The sequence below is a fragment of a genome, unplaced genomic scaffold, assembly GCF_019419815.1.
Source record: "Pyrus x bretschneideri cultivar Hongxiangsu unplaced genomic scaffold, Pyrus_bretschneideri_v1 Contig21, whole genome shotgun sequence".
Lineage (NCBI taxonomy): Eukaryota > Viridiplantae > Streptophyta > Magnoliopsida > Rosales > Rosaceae > Pyrus > Pyrus x bretschneideri.
The window spans coordinates 4,774,283-4,801,563 of NW_025999513.1; the positions used below are offsets into that span (position 1 = coordinate 4,774,283).

Sequence of the window (27,281 nt, forward strand, 5' to 3'; positions counted from 1 at the left end):
AAATTGAGAGGAGTGTGTAAGAAGTGAAAATAGATGCGTATATAGCACTGACCTAAATTTTTTGTTCGTCTCAGTCTGCGTCGAAGTTTCCATTCAAATGGTATCCAATTCTTCACTATCAAGTGTAAAATGTCGATTCAAGTCTAAATTTAAGATCCAACAAGTTTTTATTTATTTTTATTTAAGTGATATTCTACTTTGAACTAATCTAAATTGAGAGAATAGAAAAAATCCTCACTCGAGCACATAAGTTATATTTGCTTATATAAAATACTCTTACGTAACAAGTGGCGCTGCATAAAAAACATCTATTGAGTAATTGAAGTAATTTTCAAACAACTAATAAATATTTAATGAACGGGTGATGCTACTTAAACTATGCATTTGCTACAATATCTCCTCTCTCAAACGTATAATATATGGGTGAAATTAGACATAATTTGAGTTGGAAGTTGGATTTTGACATGAGACAGACAACAAACACATACCCAGAACTACAATTATTTACCTCACCATGTTGGGGGCAATTGGGTAAATTTGGTTTGCATGGGGTGCTTGCTTAGAAAGAAAATAAAAGTGGGAAAGAGGGTACGGTGCAACAATTGAGAGAGACCCATTGCCACTGTCAGTGGTTGTGTTTCAGCAGCTGAGCACCACCACCACCCATTCCTCCATTCCCACACTTTCTCTCTCTAGAATCCCACTCTCTCTCTCTCTCTCTCTCTCTCTCTCTCTCTCTCTAGTTTCTTCGTCTGGGTTCTTCTCATCCGCCTGCATTCCCTCAAGAACTGCCGATGACGACGGCGCCAGAGCTTCTGGATGTTCATCCCCCCGAGCTCACATTCACATGTAATTTGCTAATTTCCCACTTTTTTTTTTGGTTCCTAACTTTGATTAGTATTATTTCATCACACCTAAGAAACAACCGATCGCACTTTCTTGTGTAATTATTATTATTAATCGTGTCTTGTTTTGTTTCCCCTTTGTAGTTGAGGTTAAGAAGCAGAGTACGTGCTCGATTCAACTCGGCAACAAGTCCGATCACTATGTTGCTTTCAAGGTAATGTAGTTGCTTCAAACTTTCACACTTTTTTTTTTTTTTTTTTTTTTTTTAAATTTTCTGAATTGCTTATTGTTTTTTGTAGATCGTGTGTTGTGTGCATGGAAACATATATGATTTAGTCACTTTTGATGAAAATGTGGCCGAAATTAGAAAAATTTGGGTTGATTTGGGATTTAGGAGATGAATTGGGTGTGCTTTATGTTTTGGTTTGCTATTTGGCAAAATTTGTTTGCAGGTGAAGACCACTTCTCCGAAGAAATATTGCGTGCGCCCGAATGCAGGCATTGTAAATCCCAAGACAACATGTGATTTCACAGGTCTTGTGTTCTTCATCTCTCTACACCTTGGGGTTTTTGTGTTTTTCTGTAATGTGTTGTTGTCCCTGTGGTTTGAGTCCTAATGCATGCATTGATGATATGTCGTCTTAGGCGAAGCATTATATGTTATGATTGTCAACACGGATCAGATATTGGAACACGAATTACTTGATTGGAATTGACAGTCTACCAACGTTTTGCTGTTCATACATGTATTGTAATGAGTCTGTTTGTAAGATTATGAGGACATAATGTTAAGCGTAAACTTGCATCGACATTGTTAGTTGCCTGTTATGGCGCTGACCCAAAATGTAGCGCTGAAACTAAATGGATTTTGACTCTTCACCTTTTTGGTCAATGCAGTTACTATGCAAGCTCAGAATGTAGCTCCACCAGATTTGCTGTGCAAAGACAAGTTCCTAATCCAGAGCACTGTTATTCCTTTTGGGACAACTGAAGAGGAGATTACATCTCAGATGGTAAGATATTAAGAATGATTGGCCGTCTCTTGGTCTAAGTTGTTTGGTAAAATTCTCGTTTTAACTTCTCAATTTTTTGACAGTTTTCAAAAGATAGTAGCAGATACGTTGAAGAAAGGAGGTTAAAAGTGATGCTTATCAGCCCCGCATCCCCAGTATTTGTACCAATCAATGGAGAGTCGAAGCAAGATCCATGCTATGACACTTCAGTGAAAAAGGATAGGGTTTTGAGTGGAGTTGAAAATGTACCTCCGAGTCATGGGGTAAGAGCAATAATGTTGTCCGTTGAACTGAATTCTTGACTGATCTCTTGTCCTTCTTCATTTGTTTGATGTTCATCTCTTATTTATTGTTCCTTTGTTCTGTGTATGTGTTCGAATATTCCTTCTTCGTTTGATTGATGTTCATCTTTTATTTATCGTTTCTTTGTTCTGTGTATATGTGTTCGAGTATTAATTTTTCTTGATTATTTGCATGTGTGTGTGAGTGCCAAATGATATTTGCACTAGCATTTTAATGTGGTAGAGCATTGATTTTCATCTGTATGTTAGTAGGAGTAAATGATTTTGTGCAAGTGTTATTTTATATTGTAATCAATTTTGAAATCAGATGTGTCAAAAAAGAGTTGTTCACATATTGTAATAAACCATAATCTGTTTTCCATTGTGCCGGGTTGCTGAGGATGTTAACGCGTTTGAAACTTGTAAGGACGTGGATGAGTCAAGAGCAGTTAAGGATGTTGCGGCATCAAAACCAGCTAAGGATGTGGAGGAATTGAAACCAGCTAAGGACATGAAGGATTTGAAACCAGCTAAAGATATGGAGGAATTGAAACCAGCTAAAAATATGGAAGAATTGAAAACAGCTAAGGATATGGAGGATCTGGAACCAGCTAGGGGTGCTGCTGAGTTGAATTTAACAAGGATTTTGAGGAACTGAAATCAAAGCTAAATACAGTGGATTCAAAGCTAAAAGAGGTCTGTTTTTCTCATCTAGATATCTTTATAGCGTGGTAACCATGAAAAACTTATTTTTGACAAAAGGTGTTGTCATTCTCATGGAAGGATAGTAGGAAAGATATCTGAATTTAAGAAAGTTGAGAGGGGAATAATATGGGAAGAGGTTACTATTTAAGCATGTTGAAGTGCCGTAGTTAACTGTGAATTGTTGTAAATACATTCAGCAGTAAGATTCTCACTCTCCCACCCCCGCTCCTCCTCTCATCCTCCCTCTTCCACATTCCATATTCCATTGTGGTCAACTAGGCTTATAATGCATCAATTCTTTTCATTCCTGGGTAGGAAGATCGTATCCCATACATGGCCCAATTCCGGGTGTGTGCGCTCCTCAAATTGCCGTTGGGTGGATGTGGATCCTACTTTCTAGTACTCTTTGTAATGTTAACATTCTTGTGACCCCTCATTGAAACTGTAAATAGAAGTGATCTTAAATTTGTCACATATTCCTTGCAGGCTGAACTTACCATCATGAAGTTAATGGAAGAGAGTAGCAGGTCCACTCGAGAGAAGAATATGCTTAAACATGAATTGGTGAGTAATTTATCCCGTGAATCCTTCACTTTTCTATTATCTTCATCAGAGGATAGCTGCATAATCTGTAAATGTAGTATGCGTTCTCTCCCATAACCGCCTTTGAATCAGATAGTATGAAGAATGAGAGATATGGATGAGTAGATTTTCCATCCAATCAATTCATTATTTTGTTTCAGTCTTCTTTTTTCATCATTTGAACCTCGCTGCTCTTATGTGCCCCGTCTGGGGATCTGATGTCCGCCTTTTCTCTTCGTAGGAGTCGTTGAGGAGGAGGAAGAACAATTTAAAAACAGTCACGGTTGGCTTCCCTCTCTTCCATGTTTGTATGGTTGCCCTCGTCAGTCTAGCAATCGGATACTATATCCATCCGTAGAGACAATTCTCTGTCCTGGATCTTAGACAGTGAAACGAAGTTGTTTCTCCTTCTCTGACTGAGTGAGAAGGATCTGCATGCATGTTTCTGATACCAAAGATGTTCTTCCGTGTGATGCGTAATATGTGGATATAATCTGAATTCTGCATGTATGAACTTCTCCCAATAATGTTTTGTTTTGTAAAAAATGCCCTTCTGTGGATATCGAAGTTTGTTCTGAAGCTTATGTTCCAAGAAATTCAGTGATCAGATGAGCGTGATTAGGTTTTCGAATGTTAATCAAAAAATTGATAAACATTCGACATTCAGTTGAGAAGTACCACTAAACGAAGAGTTAGTTGGTAATCTTCCTTTTCGGCATAAGGCGTAGGCCAAAAGGGTATTTTCATCTATTGATGATTGCTTGTTTGTACGAACGACATTAATCTCTTCCATAGGTGATGAAAATGGAAACGACGAGCCAAAAATCTTATCTCATTTTTCATCTAACTGTTGCAAAGATATATTAGATTCCTATATGCAAGATCCAACCGTTGATTTCTTAGACCACTCAGTCGATGCAATTTCCGAAATCAAAAAATTTGAAAGATCATTACAACACCAATCACACAAAACTTACAAGGGCGTCAACTGTGGTAAGGATTTAACCTAATCAGCAACCTATGCAGACATGAAAATTTCCGAACCACCACACGAAACAAGCAGCTCATCCTGTGTAAAATGCTGTCACCACACTCCAAAATCTCCTTTGTATGAACAAATGCACACTGCAGCCACTCTCAAGCACAACCTATACATTACATAAATTAGTGCTCATCTGTGATTGTGTATAAGTAGTTATATATGTGTGTTAGTTCCGTCTCAATGCCATTGATTTCCAATTTCTTCAACGGGTGAGCCTGGAACGAAAGGCACAAAACCCCGCCCGCCAAAAACAGGCCGCATGAAAGCATTATCAAATCTTCGCCAGTAATGGTGGACGGTGTGAGAAGGAGAGCTTAAGAGCATACGTAAACTAGTTGGACGGGGTATGTCCGTGGGTCCTATGTTTGCCTCTGAATCTTCCACCCCACAGTTCACTTCTGAATCTTGGCCATTGCCGAGTAGTGGCACAACGATTGATTTTGGACTAGACGGTTCAGAAGATATCATACTCGAGACGTGTTTTGAGACAGGAAGCAAGATTCTCACAAGTGGTTTGGTCATCAAACCAAAAACCTGCATAAACAAAAGGATGTAATATACCAAACCAATCACTTGCGGGTTTATATACAAAATGTGTCCCGAATGAGTCCGGATTTCAAGTCGCTGGTGTCTTACCACTGTGCTGAAAAGAACAACTGTGATGGTGCTGGTGATCATGATCGCATTCGCACGCAAGTCCGTATGGCCAGACCTATTAAACTGCAAACGCATTCACAACAAAATATCAATGTTTGTGTGACAAAACTTTCCCAAGCAAAGATCACGAGTACACAATCATGAAGTTCTTCTCGCTTTCATCCAACTGTCTTAAAAGTCCCTAAGATTACAAAAAATGAGTTCATAGGCAACAGAAAGGACTACGTAGCGTTCAATCTTTACCTGATTATAAGCAAGTGCCATTGAAACAGAGCCACGCATAAGCCCCGCCCACCAAACTGTAACCTGAAAACCAGGAAATGTGCAGAGATCTGTAATATTTCATTCGATTCAAAGAATGTACACCAAAAGAGCTAGAATTGGATAAACTCCTACTTGCTGCTTTAAACTAAGCTTGTCTTGTGGAGATTTCTTAGTCAAGTTGGATAAGAAAGACAAGGGAAAAACAAAGGCTGCTCTTCCAATCAGAACCAGTACCAACAGTATCGAACTCACCACCATGGATTTTCCAGGGCTGAACAATGAAAATACAGCAAAGCAAAATTAACCAACTAACGGAGATCAACTAAACACGTTGTACAAGACGTAACGAGTTTAAAAGGAGGCTGATTTCCTCTTTCTGCACTGATCATACCTATCACTCACAAATCTCCACTTGTCAATGTCCAGGGTATCCATGCCGACATAAAGAAAGATAAAGATCTCCGCCACAAACGAGAGAGTGGCAAAAGTATGCCTGCATTAGTTTGTAAAGAGAATGAAACATCAGCAATGTTTTCCACAGGTTTCGACAGATCGAATGAGAATGCCTCTCAATTTTCCAGGAAGATGTTTATGGATATTTAACGTACTTAGTTGTCACTCGTGAACTTTCAGTCACGTTATGCCATGTGTAGTGAGACATAACAATTCCGCAAAAGAACACAGTGAGAATGGCACTCAAATAACATAGCTGAATGATAAATCAAAATTTTGTTTTATGGTCAGAGTTCTTTTTAGATAAGAAACAAAACAAAAGAAACACGATGTACGAGTTGTCACAAATCTTACTTCAGACAGCATGTATGACAGGTAAGCCATGAGTATCATAAGAGCGACTTCGCGATCAGTTGAGTGCCTGATTATTGAAAATTAGAAAAAACAAGTATAAGACCCCTACTCGAAGTCACATTTAAAAACTCCGTCTTTCACTGTAAAATTATACAAACCTGCCGAAGTAGAGCTTCTTGATGATAACTGCACTTAGTAGTCCAGCCTGCAAGAAAGTAGCGTTAAGAAAAAAGATGTATGTGTCAGCAATTTATTTTGGGAGAGAGAGAGAGAGAGAGAGAGAGAGAGAGAGAGAGAGAGAGGAGAGGAGGGAGGGAGGGAGGCTTACCGCGATTCCCAGGATTGTACTTGTAACAAACAAATATAAAAAGTTTCCAAAAAATTGCAAAGCAGTGCTTGTATTGATGTGAGAGAGGTCGAAGCTCTGGATTGCATTGAAAAGCACTATTGACGTAGCGTCATTAACGACACCTTCCCCAAAAACCAGGCTGTACAACAAAGGCGTTTCATCCTGATTCAGCACCTGCATTCAAAAGTTTGGATTAATTCAGTCGTCGTTTAAATCTGCAACAGGAGCACATCCTTCACAAGACACAAAGACCATGCATACCTGTAAGGTGCAAACAGAATCGGTTGCAGAAAATATCGCGCCAAGTGCTGCAACCAAGGGACTGATCCAATTAAGCAGAAAATAACAAGATAAAAACAAAACAACAATAATTTGAAGTCGTAAAGTATACCAAGATAATCTCCAATCTTGAGGGAACCGACACTGAACTTGTGAAAAAAGTGCATTGCACCTGGTTCGAAATACAAAAGAATTCATGAACAACCATTAAAACCATCACTGAAATGATCCGCTGGTCAATCAAAATCGAAGAAGCTAGTAACGCAGAAGCTTGTTTGAAACCAATTATACTGAAGAGGCAGTCCTGCTCATACTTTAAACGATTTATTGTTTCGAACATTTTTACTTTGCACAAATATCCTAACACACAAGTGTCTCGCATCTTTAAACCTTCCAGCAGAAACCTATGCTACAAAAGCTAAAATCCTCAGGTTGTCGAGTTACCTAACGATACGATGGCAAAGGATATGAGAGTTCCAACAGCACCAAACGTCATGATAGTTATGAAATTACGAAAAAATTGCTTCTTCTTTACCTGGAACCTGGTGACGTTGAGAAGAAAAGATCAATTACAATGTACTGCCAACTTAGCGAGTAAAATAATCGAAATAAATACTTACTAAATTCCATTAATATACTCTTTTAAAGTTTACATCGATCGAGTTATCGAGCAGAACTCCGGTCATTTCATGGCGTTTATGTTACTTTAGATAAATTGGCAAACTTACATCAAAAGCAACCAACCATATACCGATTGCGTACGTTTTGAAGCTTAATTAAACTGATTAGACAAACCCATAATTACAACACCTAAATGAGTAAATTGCGAATCTGATCAGGAAAACAATCAGTTAAAACCGCATTGAACTTACCCGGCATTAAAAATGATCGGCGGAAGCAGATATATAAAGAAGAGATCTTCACTAAACACTAACAAACGTGAGCTTTTTCCTCCGGTTGTGAGCAAAATTACAACTCCTGTGCACAGTCCCTGCCCACCAACACAAAAACTCCCGCAAAATCATTTCCGGTTCTCCATAAACACACACATATAATAAATACATATACGGATACGTAAGTGATTTCCGCACATCCATTTCCTCTCCTTGAACAAATCAACGGACAAAAATGAACAGGATGTGCGGAAATCATTTCCTATACAGTCGTAGAACAATAAAAGCTGACTCACAATTACAAGGGCTGTGATGGACTCATTCATCCATCGACTCTCCTCCAGCAAATGACCGAGTAGAATACAAGCGCAGAGAAGCGCCACGAAAAGGTTCATCGAAACCACTGATGTGTGGTCGGAGGCCATCAGAATTCTCATTGATTCCGTTGCAATTGAGCTCGCATCGACCTGCCATTGCTAGCAGTACCGGAGAGCAATTCAGTTCAAGTTGCACTTCGAGTTCACGTCAAGACTTCGTTTCTGGGAAGCTGAAAAGTGGAAAATTTTGCAAGAAACATTACATCTTTAACATTTTATTTTATTCCAACGATAATTTACACTAGATTAACCAATATTATTCAAAGCATACTGATCTGGTCAACTTCGGGAGGAGTGCAAAACAGAAGAGAATTAGACATCAAAACAGTAGTGACTGTTGAGTTGACAACCCAAGTCAAATTTTCCGAGGCTAACTATTTCACCTTAAATTGTCGAAATTAAATAAAAAAGATTCTTCAAAAAAAAAAAAAAAAAAACTCATTTTTTGAGTAACTAACCAGTTTTTGGAGGTCAAAGTTTTGATCTTTGAACAAGAAAATTGAGGGGAAATGGTCCAAATTTGGATCTGGATTCTATAATTCCTACTGAAAAAAACTACCAAAATTCAAGATTTGTTAGTTCCAGAAAAGTTTAGAGAGAAAGAGAGAGAGAGAGAGAGAGAGAGAGAGAGCAGAGCAGGGGAGGAGTGCGAGGAGTGATGAGGAGAGGAAGAGAGACCGCTAAGCGAGTGGAATATATACGGTCGCCTCGCCTAAGGGGGAGTTTGAAATTGGACGGAAACTGACCGTTGATTGAGCGGCAGTGATAACAGATGGACGGTGGAGATGTAAGTAAGCCTGTGTTTGACTTTAAGCGGCGGTGTTACGAGGTGCCTTGACGGTCTTGAGATTGAATGAAATATTCTCTGTTGTTGTGTTGTGTTGTGTTGTGCGTCATCATCATTGTGTTTGTGTATTTGTCGCCTTGAATGAAGGATCCTTTATTATTATTTTATTATTATTGTGTTACTTTTTCTTTTTTGTGGAAGGTCGCTTTTTTGTTTTGCATGCGATTGATAGGGATCGGGCTTTCATTGTCATAGAAGAATTTGGATCCTGAGACGATCCTCATGATCAATTATAGTAAGTTATTAGATTTTTATCCAACGGTTATAAATAGGAATCCTTTTAAAATTATAATGATTGTAGTCGTTAGATAAAAATCTAATGGTCCATGATGATTGCTTAGGAGGATCCAAATCCATCAGCTCAAGAGAGGATCCAAATCCATCATAGAATTCTAAAATGTTAAATTAATTTATCATTTAATACTACGTTTTTGTGGTTTTTTATTATTATTTATAAGTGAGAGGTTTTATGTTCGATTTTCGTCAAAGGTGAATTTGAATCACATTATTTTAAATCCATTGTAAAGTTCAACTCACCATCTTTAAACTTAGTGTAGATAATTTTTTCATTTGTTATGAAAAAAATATTAATGTAATACAACCATTCATGCTTGGTAACAATCCATTAACACAAACAAGCTCACCCGTTAAAAAACTCTCTTTATCACTCAAAAGAGAGTGAAAATACAATTTGATATTTTATCATAAACTAAAATCATAGTCAATAATTTCGCTTTCAGTTATTTTAAAATGTATTTCCAAACGAGCAGCAAATCTTCTACCTAACCAGTAGGCTTGAAGGTGAACGAAGAATACAAATCCCGCTTCTAGTTACGTTAAAACTCTCACACTTATCATGCTGTGCAAATAATAAAATAAAATAAATATAATATCAATATGTTTAGCCCAAGGCAGTTGATTTTACTATTTAAAATCTTAACAAAATCTAGGTAGGTTTTGCCCATAAAATATAGAGAAGGCAATGTGGCAATCGCTATAGACTAAATTCTCAAATACACAGTCGAACAGGCCCTTTATGCAAAGGGATTCTCATTTTTTCCAAAAAAATAGAGATTAGGTATGGGGTCCATTCTATATCGAACTTCAACGATCTGAACCGTCTAAGTCTTGATTCATAAATCATCCTTACAAATATTCAATTCAATTCAAAATCATTTGCCTATTTAAAAAATTTATTGTTTCTTATATAACAAAGTATTCGTTAATTTTTTTTAAAACGCAATTAGATGTTTAAATATTTTCGATTTGATTAATATTTTATGAGAATAATCTATGAGATGCAACTTAAAAAATAAATAATTTAAATCGTTAAAATTCAATATCGTATGAACCGTACAACTAATCTGTATTTTTATAAATAAAAAATAGATATCTCATCTCTTAAAGACTTCTCACAATTGAATTGAACAGGACCGTTTAAGAATCTCAACGTATGGGCCAACCCCACCTAACACTGCACCACACTGGTTCCCCACGTTCGCAAGGCACAGTGCTGGTGAGGGTTCGTACGGCCACCATTATGGAAATCATAATCCCCACAATCGCCATCAAAATATTTCTGACTTCTTCTTTATTGGTTAAAGAGAAAGGTTAAGAAATATCTTTAGATTCTCTATGAATTCTTAATCGATTCATATTTTTAGCATAATATTTGTATGAAAATTGACGTTAAAATTATGAGATGACAAAAGTTTCATTTTTGAGAGAGATTTCTTAGCATTTCTCTGGTTAAATAATAGGCGAGACGAGAGATTTTTCAGTGTAACTAGAATACGGAATGCTACATCATGTGTCAATATACAAATGGTGAGATATGTATGTTAAAAAGTTAATAACTTAAAAAGTAAATTTTCCCACCACTTATATAAAAATAATTCGTGTACCACTCGTGTTCCGATCACAACAACAAAAATTTCTTTACACAAGACTATTTAGACTCACAAAACTAATATGTTTATGAACACAAATTCTAATATAGTGGAATATGGATCAACCCTAAAGTGAGAAGAGAAAAGTGAACGAGGCTTTCTCAAAGTGAGACACTTCATAAATTTTCTACCACCTCATAGTTTAACACACTCGTACTTTCGCTTGTCTTTCCATCCTCACTTGATCAAGCTGTATTTCCTAAACCGACTAACCTCCTTCGCAATGGAAATGCCCCTATTCCTTTTTTTCAACCACTCACAGGACCACTGAGATCAAATTGACTCAGTGGAAATGCGGATACAACATAAAGAACCTAAAAGAAGAGCATCCTCTTTTAAGTTTCTTACTCCATCACCCACTGCCGTTCGGCCAGTGTTAGAGAAGACGGTGCAAATCTTTGAAGAATGTCTTAAATTTCATGTCAACATTATAAAACATTGCTAAAAAAACATGAGGTGAAAAATATTCTCATTTTTAAAAAAGCGTTCTTAACATTTCTCAAGTGAGAATTGTGTTTAATTAAGTTGTACGGATGATGGTAATCTATTTGCAGTGTAAGAGGAAAGAGTAACATTAAGCAATTTGTGGTGCATGCTGCTTGACGATGCACCATTTATGGGTGCAAAGCCATGATAACTGCTTAGCTCAATGCCGGCACCTTTAAAGATCGATCAATACAATGCAGGTACAGGGACCGATCGAGTAGCGGAAGAAGAATCATCATCATTATATTAGATCAGTCAATCGCATGGTCCACAATCATCACCATTCTATTGCCACGTGGTTACGTACACACGTTCATTGTTTGATGGAGAAATTTTTGGACGAGCACACTATAACATGGCGTGTTATAACATAGTGAAAGACTTATTTTTAGCTAAATTCTTTGAATTTGGTTTTTAATTTTATTTTATCTACTGTAACTTAAAAGTCGTCATTTTATTTTTTGAAATTCAAAATTTGCTCTATTTTGCCCCTAGAACTCAATTTTAATCACATTTTATCTACTGAAACTCAAAAGTTATCATTTTTCTATATAAAACTAAAAACCCGATCCACAATGCCTTAATTTTGTTAATTTCGTTATGTGGGATTGATTTGTATGCACCAGGCTAATTCATTTTTTCTTTTCATCTCAGCAACTCAAGCAAGGCAACCCCCCAAAAAAAAAAAAAAAAATTCAATTCTTAATTTCTTCTTTTAAATTTAATGTTTTATGATTGTTGAATGTTGAGTTCACAAGTCGGAAGTGAAACGAATTTTGAATTTCAGAGAGTAGAGTGATAACTTTTGAGTTACAGGAAACAAAGTGAGATCAAAATTGAATTTCAAAGACGTAGCTAAAAGTAGACTGATAGTGAATTTATATCATCATATAAAGGTTAAAGATCACATAAAGGAAAATTGATTGGAGAATTTTGTTACAGAGGTTACTATAGGGAGAATGACTTAAGTGTATCTTGAACCACTAATACAAAGCAAGAGAGATGTACACGTAACTTTATATTAGTAACTCATGACGCCATTGATGCCATCATAACAATGAACTTCTTTCATATACGTCTTTCTTTGCTAATAGACTATGTGTTAGATGTATCATGCATGGATAATCTAAGGAGACCAAATTTTCAAAACCAAATTTATAAATCAAATGATATGATTGTGGATGATTGGATTATTACTTAAGCGTTGATTAACGTGCTTATTTCCTATTGATGACGTATCATTTTCATAAATTTGGTTTAAAATTTTGATATCTCTAATATTACCCATTGTGCATGGACCCATTGTTTGCATGAGTTGCGCAACTCGTATAAACCCCAAAACCCATCTCACTGATTCTGTTTCCCAATTAGCCTCTCGCATGGATGTGTGCTTAATCATGATTATTGTGTTGATCTTCTCTTTCAAACACTCCTAATTTTTTAACCGGTTGGCGTGAGATTAAAAGTTCTCTCCACTTTTCGTGCATGATTTCAAATTCAAAATCCTACGTAAGAAGTGCACGTTGAGAGTGTAATCTGACATCGAGAAAGTAAAGTATTGTATCGTGTAATAAAATACAATTTCACTTGAATCTAGCATGTTAGTGGTATTAAATCATGTTTATTGCACAATCAGAATGACAGTATAAGCATACACGAGATTAGAAACAGAAGACCAACTACATACATTATTTTATTATTCTATACCGTTCATCCGTGACGAAGTCAATATAGGATCATTGGTTGTCTTTAACCTCAATAATTTTAAAACCCCATATATATTTGTTTGTATATTGTATTGACCCTTATAAACAGATAAGGGAAACTAAATTACAACCTCATCTTCATACGTCTTCTATTTTCTTATATCATACTAGCATTTACCTTCACACTTTGTGTGTATGAACACATTTTTTTAGAAAAGAGTAATGTTATTCATACCATCTTAGGTGGCATCTGATGTGGACAGCCACATTATTTGAAAATTTTGCAAAACCCAAAAAAATGAAGGAGAAAGACTTCTCGTATACTACAATCATCATTTAATTAACTAATTTTTTAAAATTATTAGTTTATTAAATAGTGAACTAAATTTAAAAATCTGATTAATTCAAATGATGTGGCTGTCCACATCAAATAACATCAAGGTGATATGAAAATGTGATATAAAAATATGGTATGAATATCATTACTCTTTAGAAAATGAGGAGAGAGATAGAGAGAGAACGTGGGAGGTTTTTGTTTTTGGTTTTATTTATTTATTTATTTTAAATATTAGATATATTTTAACATTATTTGTAGATGAAATTTCAATAAAAAAACAGTAAAATTTGGACTTGTGAAATTATATTATTGCCCATCATTTTGTTTTATATGATAGAAGACTAAGTTGTATTTTCACCCTCTTTTGATTGACAAAAGGTTTCATTAATTAATAGAGATTTGTCTTCATTTTCTCTCTTGCACGAAATACTTTGGTTGAAAAGGCTTGACAGTCTTCAACATTACTCCACAGTGTCCTACATCCACCCTTGACAAGCCTCTACAAGTAATAGTTGTTGTCGACATACACTGGCATAAACTTTCAACATATGTTGATAGAAATTGGCAGGTACCTACTGGGTGCTCGACAACATGACCCAATGAAGCTTTTTGGTTGATATTATGACCCTATTATTTGAAAATCTTGGCTACGCCATTGCAGCTCATGTACCATGCTCAAATCAAACGAAAAATCGAGAGTGAGAATAACAATGCCATAAACATAGAACTTGTTTGGATATGCTATTAAAATGATTGAAAGAGCTTTTAAAGAAAACGTTTTTGGGTTCCAAAAACGTGATTTTTCAAGATTTATTTACATTTTTACTAAGAATTAGTTCCAAAAATATTTGCACCAAAATACTTTCAACCATTGTAAAGACAACATAAATATATGGTAATATTACACTAATAAGATTGCCGAAAAGCTAGATCTTATTATAATGGGCCTAAGACGAACATCACGAAGATCAAATTCAACATGGGCTTAACCAGCCCAGACGGTTGTTGTGGGTTCTTGAGGAGGTTCTTAAGGAGTTGGGCTGGGCTATATAGTCAGTGGGCTTGGATCCAATAGCTCCATGGCTAAGCCTGTATGGATACTTGTTGGGTTGGTTTACCACCATCTCCAAATTCCAATCAATTCAATTTTGTCTTCAACCCAAGATAAATGAAGGTGATAAAAAAAGGTATTAGCCAAGTGTATTAATAAAAAAGTTAGGTCTTATCACTGAGGATGTAACGACATTCAATCTTCACTTTCTACGTGTACAACTAAAATTTCACTTATGTGGTTTTGCTAAATGAAATCAAATGGTCGGTTGGACTCGAGATTTTGCATTTCATTTCAACAATACGATAAATTATATACACAAAATTTGAACTCAAGAAGATGTTTTGCATAAGCCCTTGGGATTAGCTAAGTGGAGAAGAAGACTGGGTGATGAGCTAGGATTTTAGAATAGGTCCATAGTTTAAAAGAAAAATTAATGAAAATAACTTTAAAGCTTTGAGTTTTAACGATAATGACAAAATAAAGGGTAAAGTGAATAGTACCAGAATTGACTTTTTAGTATAAAAATATGGTTTTTCATTAAAGTGAACAAATGTGAAGCTTTTCATTAAAGTTCCCTGTTTAAATCCTTTCCATGAGTTACGATTATCAATGGCTATATCAATAAGAGACAAAAATGTTTAATAAGAAGACATTTCACTTTTGATACTTAGTATTACGGTTTAATGATATTTCTCTTCACTTATTAGTGAAAGGTTTTAGGTTTGAATATCATGACGCCGAGTTCGCAACAGATTTATTTCTCTACCTCTTTAGCGTAAATAAATCATTGTATAAAAAATAAAAACATGTTCGCACTCTTTTTTTATCACTTTGCAATATCCCATTTTTCTTAAAGTTTAAATTGAATAAATCAAAGTTTTTTAAGCAAACGAGTTAAAATGTTAGTTGTTAGGAGCAATGTTTAAAATATCGGTATTGGTGGAAATATCGATCTGTAAATTTGTGGAAATATCAATATGTAAATTTGTGAAAATATAAATGGATATATCAAACATCGATATGGATTACTTTTGATGAAAATGATGGAAATTTAAAATTAAATTTTAGGGATTGTCAAACATTAGTTTGAATGAAATATAAGAGTTTCTTAGATATTTAACATATGTGTTAGAAATATCGACGATATGTCGATTTTAGTCTAAACATAATTTTTCCAATATGAGGTAAAGTTTAGACTTAATTCCCAATTTTCACAATTTTCTCTGATTTTTGGATACATTAATGAAAATATTGACTGTATAAAAAAAATAATTTAAACACTAGTTAAGATTAAAAGAATCGATTAAGATCAAACTCGTACTACAATATATAGACATTGTTTTTCACCACTGGTTAAAACGTTATCTACAAATCAAAGTAAGAAAGAAAATTTACTCAATCCCATTACCACTTTAACATGTTAAAATTTGTTTGAAATCAAATTATTGGTTGGACTCAAGATTTTGCGTTTAATTTCAACAATACGACAAATTGTGTACACAAAATTTGAACTCAAGAAGATGTCTTGCATAAGCCCTTGGGATTTTAGCTAAAAGTGGAGAAGAAGACTGGGTGATGGGCTAGGATTTTAGAATAGGTCCATAGTTTTAATCATTTCAATGAGTTACAGTTATCAGTGTCTATAACAATACGGAACAAAAATGTTTAATAAGAAAACATTTTGTTTTCAATATTTAGTAGTACGGTTTAATTATATTTCTTTTCACTTGTTAGTGAAAGGTTTTAAATTTAAATTTCATGAATGCCAAGTCCGCAACCGAATTATTTCTCTTCCCCTATAGTGTAAATATATCATTGTATAAAAAATAAAGACATTTTCGCACTTTTTTTTTCATTTCACTTTGTGGTATCCCATTTCTCTTAAAGTTTAAATTAAATAAATCAAAGTTTTTTTTAACAAACGTGTTAAAATGTTAGTTGTAAGGAGCAATGTTTAAAATAGCAGTATCGGTAGAAATATTGATATGCAAATTTGTGAAAGTATGAACGGATATATCGAATATCAATATTGATTACTTTTGAGGAAAATAATGAAAATTTAAAATGAAACCTTAGGAATTGTCAAACATTAGTTTTAACATAATATAAAAGTTCCTCAGATATTTAAAAAATGTGTCAACAATATCGATGATATATGTCGATTTTAGTCTAAACTTAGTTTTTCTAATATGAGGTGAAGTTTAGACTTAAACCCTAATTTTCATATATATATATATTTTATATTTTCATGAAAATATCGACCGTATCGAATAAATTTTAAACACAATTAGAAGTAAGGGGATCAATGAGGATCGAACTCGCACTAAAATGTATAGACATGATTGTTTTTCACCTCTACAATTAAAACGTTATCTACAAATCAAGTGGGGCCCGTGGGCACGTGTTGGCAGTTGGCGCAGCCAAACAAATTGAATAAAAAGACAAAACCCCTCAACCGTCCCCACTCGAGTTGTTGTAGCCTTTGCTTTGCCACCTCTTATTCGCTCCCTCTCGGTGTCGGAGCAGCAGAAAACCCACGCACACTCAAATTATCGTTTTCCAGTTTCAAATCTCACTCCGAAAAAAGAAACGAAAGAGAAAAGTGGGATTCTCTCTCCCTCTTCCGTCTAGGGTTTCCGCTTCCGCCATTGCCACGCACGTTCGCGCATTCTCTTTCCGCCACTGCGACCATTGCTTGCTCCGAGCTCGCCGGAACTTTCGATTGCTGCCGGTTGGGATTCTCCGATTCGGTGTCGTTTTTGGTAATTGCGAGGCGTTTTGTTGGGACTCGGAGGAAGGCTGCTTGTGCGGACTGTGGTGTAGGTGAGGTTCATCTGCTGCTTGAATTTTTATTTCGATTGTTTCAAGTGGTTGATTAAGCTTTAGTTTTGTTTTGCTAAATTTGGGTTTAGAGTAGCGGTTATTTATGCGTTTGAATTGCAAAAAAAGATGGACTCTTTCGTGCAATTGCCCGTGCATTTTGAAATGTGTTGCTGTATGAATTTATTTTTACTCCCAGGCTCACAATCCGCGTAGTGATTTTCGGTTTTTCTGTGGTAATGATGCGAGGCTGGATAGTGTTCGTACGGTCTTACATGGACTCTTTCTGGGACAGTGGAAGTTAGTAGAGCGTATTGTTACATACAGGTATACGAGTCTCGATGGTATGTTCACTTGGAAGTGGGAGGATGGCTGTCATGGCAAGGCTTCTGGCGGGCGGGACTGTCTCACAAAGCATAACAGGTACAATATGAATTTTTTTTTTTTTTTTTGGTTTTATCAAACGATAGATTTGTTAGATTAGAGAGCCGATGGGGTTTGAACACACGCCATGGAGCAAGGGCAACACTCCTCTCCATCACTGTTGATGGCCACTTGCATGGTACAATATGACTTTGGGGTTGTATGTTTTTGTGCATTTTGTGGGCTATCTACACTCTGCCTCACTTATGGTCTATCTATGCTTAGTGGAACTAATTATTTTTTCTTATAAGCAGTACTCAATTGCCCCGTTTTGGTTTGTCATTAACCTCATTCCCTGTATACTATGTACAGAAGATGTTGGCCATCAGAAGTTTGCCGCTCAAATAATTTGCAGAGAATTAAGTGGGGCAAGTGAAGCTAATTTGCTTGACGAAGAAGGTGATTTCTTTATTTAATTCAGACGCACCTTTTTAATAAACAAGTGTATTTGTTCTATGGTCACGGCTTAATGATAATCTGGTGATGGTGGTTTCAACTAGGAACATCTTTTATTCGACATTATAATACTATATATTTATAAACATAATTAAGAACATTTTTATCAAATTTGCCAGATTAATGTGCACCTTTAATTGTTTTCATTCCGTTTCTTAAAATCTGGTTTTCAAGATGCATATGTATCACAGTTTTTGGTTCAATTCTGTATTGTAACATTTTATAGTTTCACGTAAGCCTTTAGTTTGTAGTTCGATAATTAGTTCGATAATTTTGTTTGATGATTTCCATCTGGGTCTGCAGATATGCATGTGTTTGGTTTGAAGCCGATGGATGATCCTTTACATTTGGTAAGGTTTAGATTACATCGATCTGCCCATTTATGCTGAGTATTTCTGCTTTTGCAAAGAAATAACTTGTACGTTATCATGTGGGTATATAACACTGTTCAAGCTGGCACATTCTTTATTTCTTCCGTCCTAAACATTAGAAACTTCATATTGACCACCTTTGTGCTTGTAGTACTAATACAATAGTGGTCATACTTCCTTAACTGGAAATAAAGGAGACCTTAACCATCTAAGTCTCTAGTGACTTCTTTTGCTAATAAATGAGCATGAATTTATTTCATGGGGGCAAATAAACTTCAAGTAGTGGATAGTTGCAGTAACGCATTGAAGAAATTAAATGATTGCGAAGTCATCAAAAGTCAAATTGAGTACAGTGGATCAATGTGATGTTCAGCAATACGATGGTCTCTGTCTCGGACCAAAATTATTGGTTACAAATGTGTTGGTTTGAATTATGGTGCAGTGAGAGGCTGAGTGGAACTATCGACAGTTTTCTGTGTGATTGCTGTAGGAACCTTATGACTTCTTGCATACAGTAATTGATATGGACTATGATTTTGTGGTTAGCAGAAAAGTAGGTAAAGTTCCTTGGGGTTTACATCCAGGGACGAGGGGTTGAATCTGGCCTTTACCTTGGTTTGAGGTCTTGTGGATGGGAGAGGACTACCATCCACTGTCCTTTACTGGACTGAGAAATTAATACATTTCTCTCAGGTTTAGATTTATGTAGGTTAAACAAGATATCATCACTTGACTAGTTACTACTTTAGCCTGTGAGAGTGTTTGTGGCAGCAATAAGCCCTCTGCTTCTGTAATCTCCAAAAAATTAACATTTTGATTATGCACAACACAAGTTGCCTTTACTGCATGGAGTGTGTTAGATATGAAGAATATTGCTTTTTATATAGCTGATCTGCTTTAAATCTTTAAGTAAAAAATAAAAAAGGTACCTGATTGATCCGTGTAATTGTTTATATCTGATGTGTTTGTGTGGTTTTATCTCTATGCATAACCTCTATTTAATTTGATTATTTAACATACTGTGAAGGTGTGTTGCAATGCTTGTAAAAAACCAGTCAAGGCCAGTCAGTATGTGGCTCATGCAGGTTTGGAGGTCTTTTTTTTCTGCTATTTCCTTCAAAATAGTTTTCTCTCTGTTCCTAAGGTTTTTCATATGTAGACACACATGTTTGTTTTCCCTTTCTTGTGTGTGTATGTGTGTCAGCCCAGTATTCTTGCGCTTTACCATTTGAAGCATGCTACCATATAAGAAAATACTCGATGCTAGCAACCAGTGGAAACCTTTGGATTTGAATTAGTTCTCTTCATAATATTTATTGCTCAAATGTTTGTATGTGGTCTGTTGCATGCTCGATGGAGAAAAATGTGTTGCATGCATAGCCCAATTCATGTTCCAATCTAGGATCTCTCAATATGGCAGATACCTTATCCATGTTTATTGGACTGCAAGTAGTGTTTGCCGATTGGTTCCTTCCTAACTCTTTAAGTGTGCTGGATGGCCCGAAATTTTCAGAACTTTGTAGGTCCTTAAATTCTATGCAGGAAACTACTTTGGAGCTTGATGGAAGTATGGGGCAAAGGAAGCCTCCGAAGAAGGAGAGGAAAAAGTTATCAATTGCTCATTCTAGTATCCTTTTTTTATTTATTTCAATAGTAAAGTTTAGTGTTTTCCTTGTTCTTTCTTACATTTTGTACTGATGCCTCATCCCGTTTCTCTTATTCATTTCTATTTGGAACAAAGTGGAGTAAAGTTTAGTGTTATGGAAGAGTTAATAGTAGTTATTAATATAACACCATTTTCTGAATTTTTTTTTTCAAGTAGCATCTTGGTGCTATTTTTATTTTTTATTTTTTTATTTTATTTATTTATTTATCTTTTTTTCTGATTCAGTGGATAATGTTACCAAATGGTGTGACAATTTGATGATTCTTAACCTTTTCTAGACCAGTCCACTTTAGTTGGGGAGCTAGAACGATCTGAATCTATAGATGCAGATGATATCTCTGTGTCACGATTCCAGTTGGATGGGAAAATGGGAATGAATCCTGGCTCTTTTATGGAGGCAAAAAGTAACTGTTTATTGTGCTTAATATTGTCTTCAATTTGATATCTTGACATTCCTAATTTTAAATTTCTGTTTTGTTTTTATCACCTTTTTTCTTTCCTTGCCCGACTTATTACCTTTTCACCATTAGGGTGCAATTTTCCATTTAAACATGTTCCTGAACAAATGAATCAGGCTGTAACTTAGGGCCTGGTATATGAAGTATTGGCATATTGCAGATTTTGTTTATATATAAGATTCTCCCTAGAGTTTAGTTCTATTCTTAATATCATCTAGCAAAGTCATAATGTGCACTCCTCCCTCCTTTATTTTCCACTAGGAAGCAGTGCATGACTTTTTCAAAGAGCAAAAATGAGCTCCCAAATAAAGCAATCAAATAAATTATTATACAGCTATTCTGCATAAGGATTTGTTCATATGTGTACCATTTCATATAGTGAATTCAACTTACGCGGATGTGACAATCATGATGGATGGTTCCGGAGTTAGTCCAGGAAATACCAATGGCTCAACATCTGTGATACTTCCACCAACAAAACGATTTAAAATGTACGATTGTTATTCTTGTGACCATTAATTATCTTTGCATTGTGATTATATACATACTTAAGTACTTTAAAAGTTTATTTGAACGTTGAACATATAATGCACACAACTGCTCTAGCTGTTTCCCTTTAGTCAGTTTCTTTCACTCCCCTACTTCCTCTGATCTTATGCACAGCCAAATTCTGGACTGTCAATTTTCATTTTCCTCTTATAAGGATTTTGAGTACTTGTGCATTGTGTTTAATGAGCAATTTAGAGAAATGGACTCTTAGTGGCTTTAGACATTTACCCTGTAGTGGGGTCAGAAAGAATGTCTAGACCATGGGCACTTCCTTTGACTTCTTCTTGCTACTTTTATTGATGCCTTATTGCAAAAATTTTATATTTTTATTTTTGTTTATTAGCTACCTACCCATTGTGGGTAGGGTGATGCAATGTTACAAAAGTGGGATTCATTCTTGCATCCTGTATATAAGTCAAACGTAATGGCTTGTTGGAAATGTTCAGTCGCTTTATTTTTTGTTTTGTTTTTGTATTTATATAGAAGAAGCCTTTAAATGGTGTTGGATATTTGGCTTTCATTTCCATTAAATGATGCAAATGCCTTTTCCCCCGCTTGTAGGGTAGCAGTTCAGCAGCTGCCACTATCAGATGATACAGGAACAGCATCTGCTGTATCAAAACTTGCAAGTACTCAGGATGCATGTCCTTGTGAGGATCTTTAATTTTTGGAAGTTTTATATTAAATCATCATCTTGTACACTCTCATGTTGCTTGTCGAGTATTGAATATCCAATCACTTTATTTTATATTTTAAATCCTCCCTAATGTTAAAATAGAGCGAACTTTTCATGTATAGCTACCCTCATTACTTGGGCTTGCGTATATCACCACCATTTTTCATAGTATGAGAAGTTGGATATGGTTGATTTTGATGTTTGATTCTCATTACGCATTAATTCAGAGAACTTTTAGATTTCCACTCCACACCCTAGAGGAAACGAAGAACTGAAATTGGGAATAAACTACAAATGGATTTCATTGTTTCATTATTTTAAATATGCATAAATATGGTAACTATCACCTCTAACATAACTAAAACTTTATTGATTCTCTAGTCTTCTAAATTTATGGTGTATTCACGTCTAGGTATCTATTTCTTGCATGTGTGCAGATAGGGATTCTCCAAAAGTAGCCATTCCTGCAAGTGAAATACCTTATCCTGCTCTTAAGTATATGAAGTCCGGGCAAGCCCTTGAATGCTGCCTGCCAATTAAAGGTATGCTAATAGTAGTGTCAGTTTGCTCAATTCTTTTACTTTAGCATGCAAAGATTAACAATAAGGTCTTGGATCTTAAAGATGAGTCATCATATGTACTTTTTGAACTTCAATCGACTTCTTGGGAAAGTTTATCCTGATGATCATTCTTTCCCAATAATCTACTGTACGTGCTCTCTGTTCACAGTATTTGACAAAAAGTGTCGTATTAATCAGATTGTCCTCTTCCCCTTGCTACTAAAGTATATTACTCTCAAAGACGCAATCGGCTTCGGTCAGATCTTAGTCATCTTTATCATGAGGCAATGGCATCAACTGAGGAGCTTTGTAGTGACATGGTGAGTCACTAGTATGAAGGCGTTAAATGAGTATCGGACAACACTTTGGATTGCATCAAAACAAGATTGTCTCCCTCTCCCTTTTCCATCAAACTTTTTAGTGACAAACAGCTAATCTGAGATATAATTACTTACTTGTAAAACAGAGAGACTCACAGCATTTGCCTTCTTTACGGAAACCTGTTCAAATTCTCGCACAAAATTCTGAAGTTTGCTTGGGGAGCTCAGTAGGTTGCCAGCGTGATGGTGACTTCTCGAATCAGTTACCTGTGGATAATGTTCCAAGGCCTGAGGTGGCTAGTGTTGGTTTAACTAGAAGCAAAATTCTTTTGAAACCTTATTCCTTTGCGGGTAACTCAGGTATTCTTGAATCCTTTGTAAGATGTGTAGTATTTCATTAGAAGCGTACATTAGATTTGGTCATACTTGTTTGTTCTGTAGTACTTCCACAATGGTAAATAAATCCTTGACCCAGACAATTTCTTTGGTTTTGTAGGACAATCACTGCGGACCATGCAACAGAAAACTGGCAGCGTTCACGTTATATAGGAGTCCTGGTAGGAAATTTTGCCTCGGTTTAGGTTCAAATTGAACCTAATACTTGAGGCTAGGACTTAGGTTTCTTTTCCGAAATTGACTATACTCATCATTAAAACGTTCATTCGAGGCCTCTACATAATAATCAATGACTGAGCAATGTTTGTATGTCACTTGCTGTGCATGCTGTCCCAAGTTTCTGTCCGAAGAAATGCTACTCTCAAATTTGTAAATATGACTATTTGTAGCCTTTTAATTGATGCAATATTCTCTCTGTTACATTAGTTTCGTTGAAGTCGCCTTCCATTTACTATAATTCTTCTGTACGATCTTCGATCTGCTGCATGGAGAAAAATTTCATGTCATCCTTTTTTTCCTATCCTGTGGCTATCGAAAGTTTGGTGGTGACGGAAACATGTTCTCCAATTCGATTACGAAATTAAGCGGGAGCTCTCAGTTGGCGGGGCCCTGGTAAGTTTCCATCAACATTTATCATTTATGCAATGAAAGAAGCACAGGCCTAATGTGTGAAAACAGCAGGCAGCGCAAGACAAGACTTGTGCGTGACAGCAACAGACTTAAGACAGCCTCTTGTTATTGTGGTAAGATATTTTAATTAATTATATCCTGGATATTTTGATCCTTAGATATAAACGGCACGCCAGTTAAAGGTAATGCTAAATTATGTCCTTGTTCTTACTTCTTATGTGTGTGATGGGGTCTTGTTCCGAAAGCGTGTCTAGATATCATGATAAAAGAAACACCTAGAAATGTTAATTATGTCTTGGGTCTCTTTTGTTTGATGCTTTCGTTTGTTTATCGAAATAAGAAATTTTTAATCAACGTCCTTATCTGTACGAATTTCGGGAGCAATTATTGCCGTTCTAAAAAACTCATTTTGCATTTCTTATTCGGAAAAACACAAAGGAGAAATTGCGTCTAAGGAAGTGTTGGATAAAATTTTTGGGAGTGTCAGTCAGAATTCCTTAAATTCTCTGCCAAGTGATTAAAAGATGATTTAAGGCTGATGTAGGTGTAGGTGTAGGAATATGCTTTGAGAAATCATAGTGGCCGTGTGATTGATATGGCTGGCATCCTCTCTTTTGCAATAGTGCCCCCATTTAAAAAGTTGGGAAGTGTCACTTTCCTCATCCTACCAATTGGCATGTGGGCTCATACTTTTTTGAGAGCAAATAAATCAAGAGTGGGTGGTTTTTGGGGTAGCATCCATCCATCCTGTGGGCTAGCACTAAGTAAAATTCTTGTCTCCTCGTATGTTGCGGACAAGTCACAGTTTGACGTGTAATGGATCTAAATCTCTCGTTTATGTGATTGGAATGATTTGGTTTTACAAACGACTGTGATTTGCAGATAAAAAATTGATATTTCAACATAAAACCTCTCTCTAATATGATACTCTCAAACCAGAGGCCCACACCAACCTCGTGTAAATCCTAGATCCTCGTATGGGAGAGAGGTCAAATACGATCCTCAACACATCAGGTTTGGCTCCTCCCCCAAGAGGATCTCATATATATCTCAAAGTATGAGCATTTGCCAGTTTGTTTTTCTGGTGGTTTCTGATTAGACAAAGGGAGAGACAGATAATTGAAATATAACAACCGACAAACAAAGTGTTCCTCTCAATTCAAGTGTCTTCATGTACACATGTTTTCTTCTCATATGTTTCCTTTTGGTTTTGTCCCCTTATCTTTACGAACTTTGCTTGCCGTTCAAGTTTTGTCTGGAAGATTTATATATGACTGGTTCACTGTCCCGTAGCATTTCAGTTCAATAATGCATAGCTATGCATAAGTTTTTTCATGTGGCAATGCATTATTGGACCGGATGGCACATAGATGGTGAACTGGTTCCATGTAAGTTGTTCTTGTGAGTTGGAATGTCGAGTTTAAAACACAGAAAACAGATATAATTGTGAATTTAGATTAGAAATAGTTAAGTCGATTAGAAAAACGTAACAAAAAAACAGATAAAATATGAATTAAGGTTAGAGAATCCCGTCAGAATCATCACTTGGGTACTAAGCAATATGAAAAACAAAACCAAGGGCTGTCATACTAGTAGAGTACGTAAAATTTGGATACTAGTTTACTTTACTTTTACGTTAAAACAAAAATTTGTGTGTGTATAATAAAGAGGAAGGGAAGGCTAATTTGTGGATTAGTCGAATACAAATTGCTTATGTTCCATAAGATTCCATCCACTGATTAGCCGGCAAACTTTGTGTCATCTCCGCCCATCGATTTAGACGGATTATCTACGTAGTTTGTATTTCTGAGGTCGTCCATCTGACTTCTTGCGTTGCATTTTCAGCCGGCAGCAACCGTATTAAACGAGGATACCATACCAAATTATTATTTTTTGCTGTTGTTGGATACAAAAAATATTAGTTGGGGGTTAGGCTTTGCCTTGCTTAGAAAGGTCTTTCGGCAGAAGATATTCTACATTAACATTCCACACTGCACGTTCTGGATCGATTCTTGGCGTCAGAGGAGGATGAAATGGCTCTGTGAGTCGTCCCAACCTCCGAAATGATAGGCTGTCATGGCAAAGTCACAAGCTGATTCCTTTTTAGAAAAACAATAAAAAGGTGAACCAAATTCGATTAGATTTGATTAGATTGAACTTAATTTGGTTAATTGGTTTATTGACCAAAAAAAAGGTTGGTTGAATATATATATTTTTTAGTACATTGATATTTTTGCATTAAGAGGAGGGGAAGTTCGGCAAAGCCACATAATGGGCAACCTAATTTAGTATCGAATTTGCCATCCACGAAATTCGAACCTAAAACCTCTTACTTTCAAGTGAAGAGAAATACCACATATCGTAATATTGAGTGGCAAAAAAAAAAGTTGGTTGATTATTTTGGCTAAATTGTATTGAATTTAAATACTCTTTCCACTAAAGTCCAACCTTATCCATTCATTTTTCGGATAAAATTTTCCATTAATTTTTTGGGATAAACTTTCAGTGCAAGTGTAGAACTATCACTTGGTATTCCATTTTTTTTTAAATTTATTTTATTTTAAACAAGCAATATTATCTACATTAAAACGGAAGAAGTGTCCTAAGTCTCATAATGAGCTAGCAATAATGTGGTTCAAATTCGCCTTTGATGAGAATTGAACTTAAGATTTCTCACTTACAAGTGAGGAGGAATACCACTAGACCGTAGTACTAAGTGGCAATTTGGTATTCCAATTAAAATGCGTAAACAATATTTTGTAGTTTTTTTATTTATTTGAACAAGTGATATTATCCAGTAGGCTAAGCCTCATAATGGACGAAACAATAATATGAGATTCAAATTCAAAACCTCTCACTTACAAATGAAGAAGATGAATATCACTGACCGTACTACTAGGTGACAACAGTATTTTATAGTTAATACTATGATTTTAATAATAAAATAGAATAAAATTATAACATGTTTGGTACAGTTAAACTTACTTTTTATATTTTAGGGTTTGTATTTTTTTTCTTCAAGATTTCTAAAATAAAAGAAAAGGAAATTGAGAGATGTGTTGTAAGTCTAATTTACTGAACAATATAAAGGAGAGTGAGAGAGGAGTGCATCACAGAGAGATGAGAGAGATGAGCATTTGTGAGATGTGTGTTATGCTACGCTATGTCTTTATTTATAGTAATTTTGTTTTTTCCAAAAGAAAGAAATTTTATTATATTTGAATGTAAATGTTTACATTTAAAGCCAAAGTATTAAATAGCGATTCTAGCTCAAGACCATCCCAATTATAAAAGCCCCATTCTCGCGTAACAAAAGAAGCCACTGGATGTGCTGCCTTGTTGCAAACACGATGAGCAAAGATAACTTCTACTGACCTTAACTGTTGTTTCAACCATTGAACATCAAAGATGATGCCTTCAATCACAATATCAAGTTAAGTTTTCTCATTAAGCATATCCACTAGACATTTGGAGTTCGACTC

At 35.6% G+C, this 27,281-nt stretch overlaps 3 protein-coding genes across 3 annotated transcripts; 2 read left to right on the top strand and 1 right to left on the bottom strand.

The window, feature by feature from the left end:
• The first annotated feature begins 590 nt into the window (after nt 1-590).
• On the top strand, nt 591-4,034 carry LOC103958550 (vesicle-associated protein 2-2). The gene is given in 9 exon segments (XM_009370823.3): nt 591-849; nt 990-1,060; nt 1,299-1,380; nt 1,744-1,859; nt 1,943-2,122; nt 2,568-2,775; nt 2,778-2,836; nt 3,332-3,409; nt 3,669-4,034. Coding segments are annotated over 9 exon segments (966 nt in total). The 5' UTR covers nt 591-794; the 3' UTR covers nt 3,786-4,034.
• A 192-nt stretch (nt 4,035-4,226) lies between these two features.
• Nucleotides 4,227-8,760, bottom strand: LOC103958551 (sodium/hydrogen exchanger 2-like). The gene is made up of 15 exons (XM_009370824.2): nt 8,554-8,760; nt 8,015-8,265; nt 7,698-7,816; nt 7,270-7,367; nt 6,938-6,997; nt 6,808-6,854; nt 6,526-6,720; nt 6,356-6,402; nt 6,198-6,264; nt 5,999-6,099; nt 5,782-5,883; nt 5,523-5,661; nt 5,370-5,432; nt 5,106-5,189; nt 4,227-5,003 (listed from the first exon to the last, which is right to left on the bottom strand). The coding sequence occupies exons 2-15, from the start codon at nt 8,153-8,155 to the stop codon at nt 4,647-4,649; spliced, it is 1,620 nt and encodes a 539-aa protein (XP_009369099.2). The 5' UTR covers nt 8,156-8,265; nt 8,554-8,760; the 3' UTR covers nt 4,227-4,646.
• Nucleotides 8,761-16,952: 8,192 nt separating this feature from the next.
• LOC103958552 lies at nt 16,953-23,594 on the top strand. Its single transcript, XM_048584434.1, has 13 exons — nt 16,953-17,297; nt 17,622-17,717; nt 18,030-18,116; nt 18,477-18,523; nt 19,572-19,629; nt 20,058-20,171; nt 20,489-20,614; nt 21,048-21,159; nt 21,779-21,867; nt 22,331-22,435; nt 22,652-22,773; nt 22,920-23,133; nt 23,270-23,594. Exons 2-13 carry the CDS (start codon nt 17,636-17,638, stop codon nt 23,320-23,322), a joined length of 1,209 nt encoding a protein of 402 aa, XP_048440391.1. The 5' UTR covers nt 16,953-17,297; nt 17,622-17,635; the 3' UTR covers nt 23,323-23,594.
• Nucleotides 23,595-27,281: the final 3,687 nt, after the last annotated feature.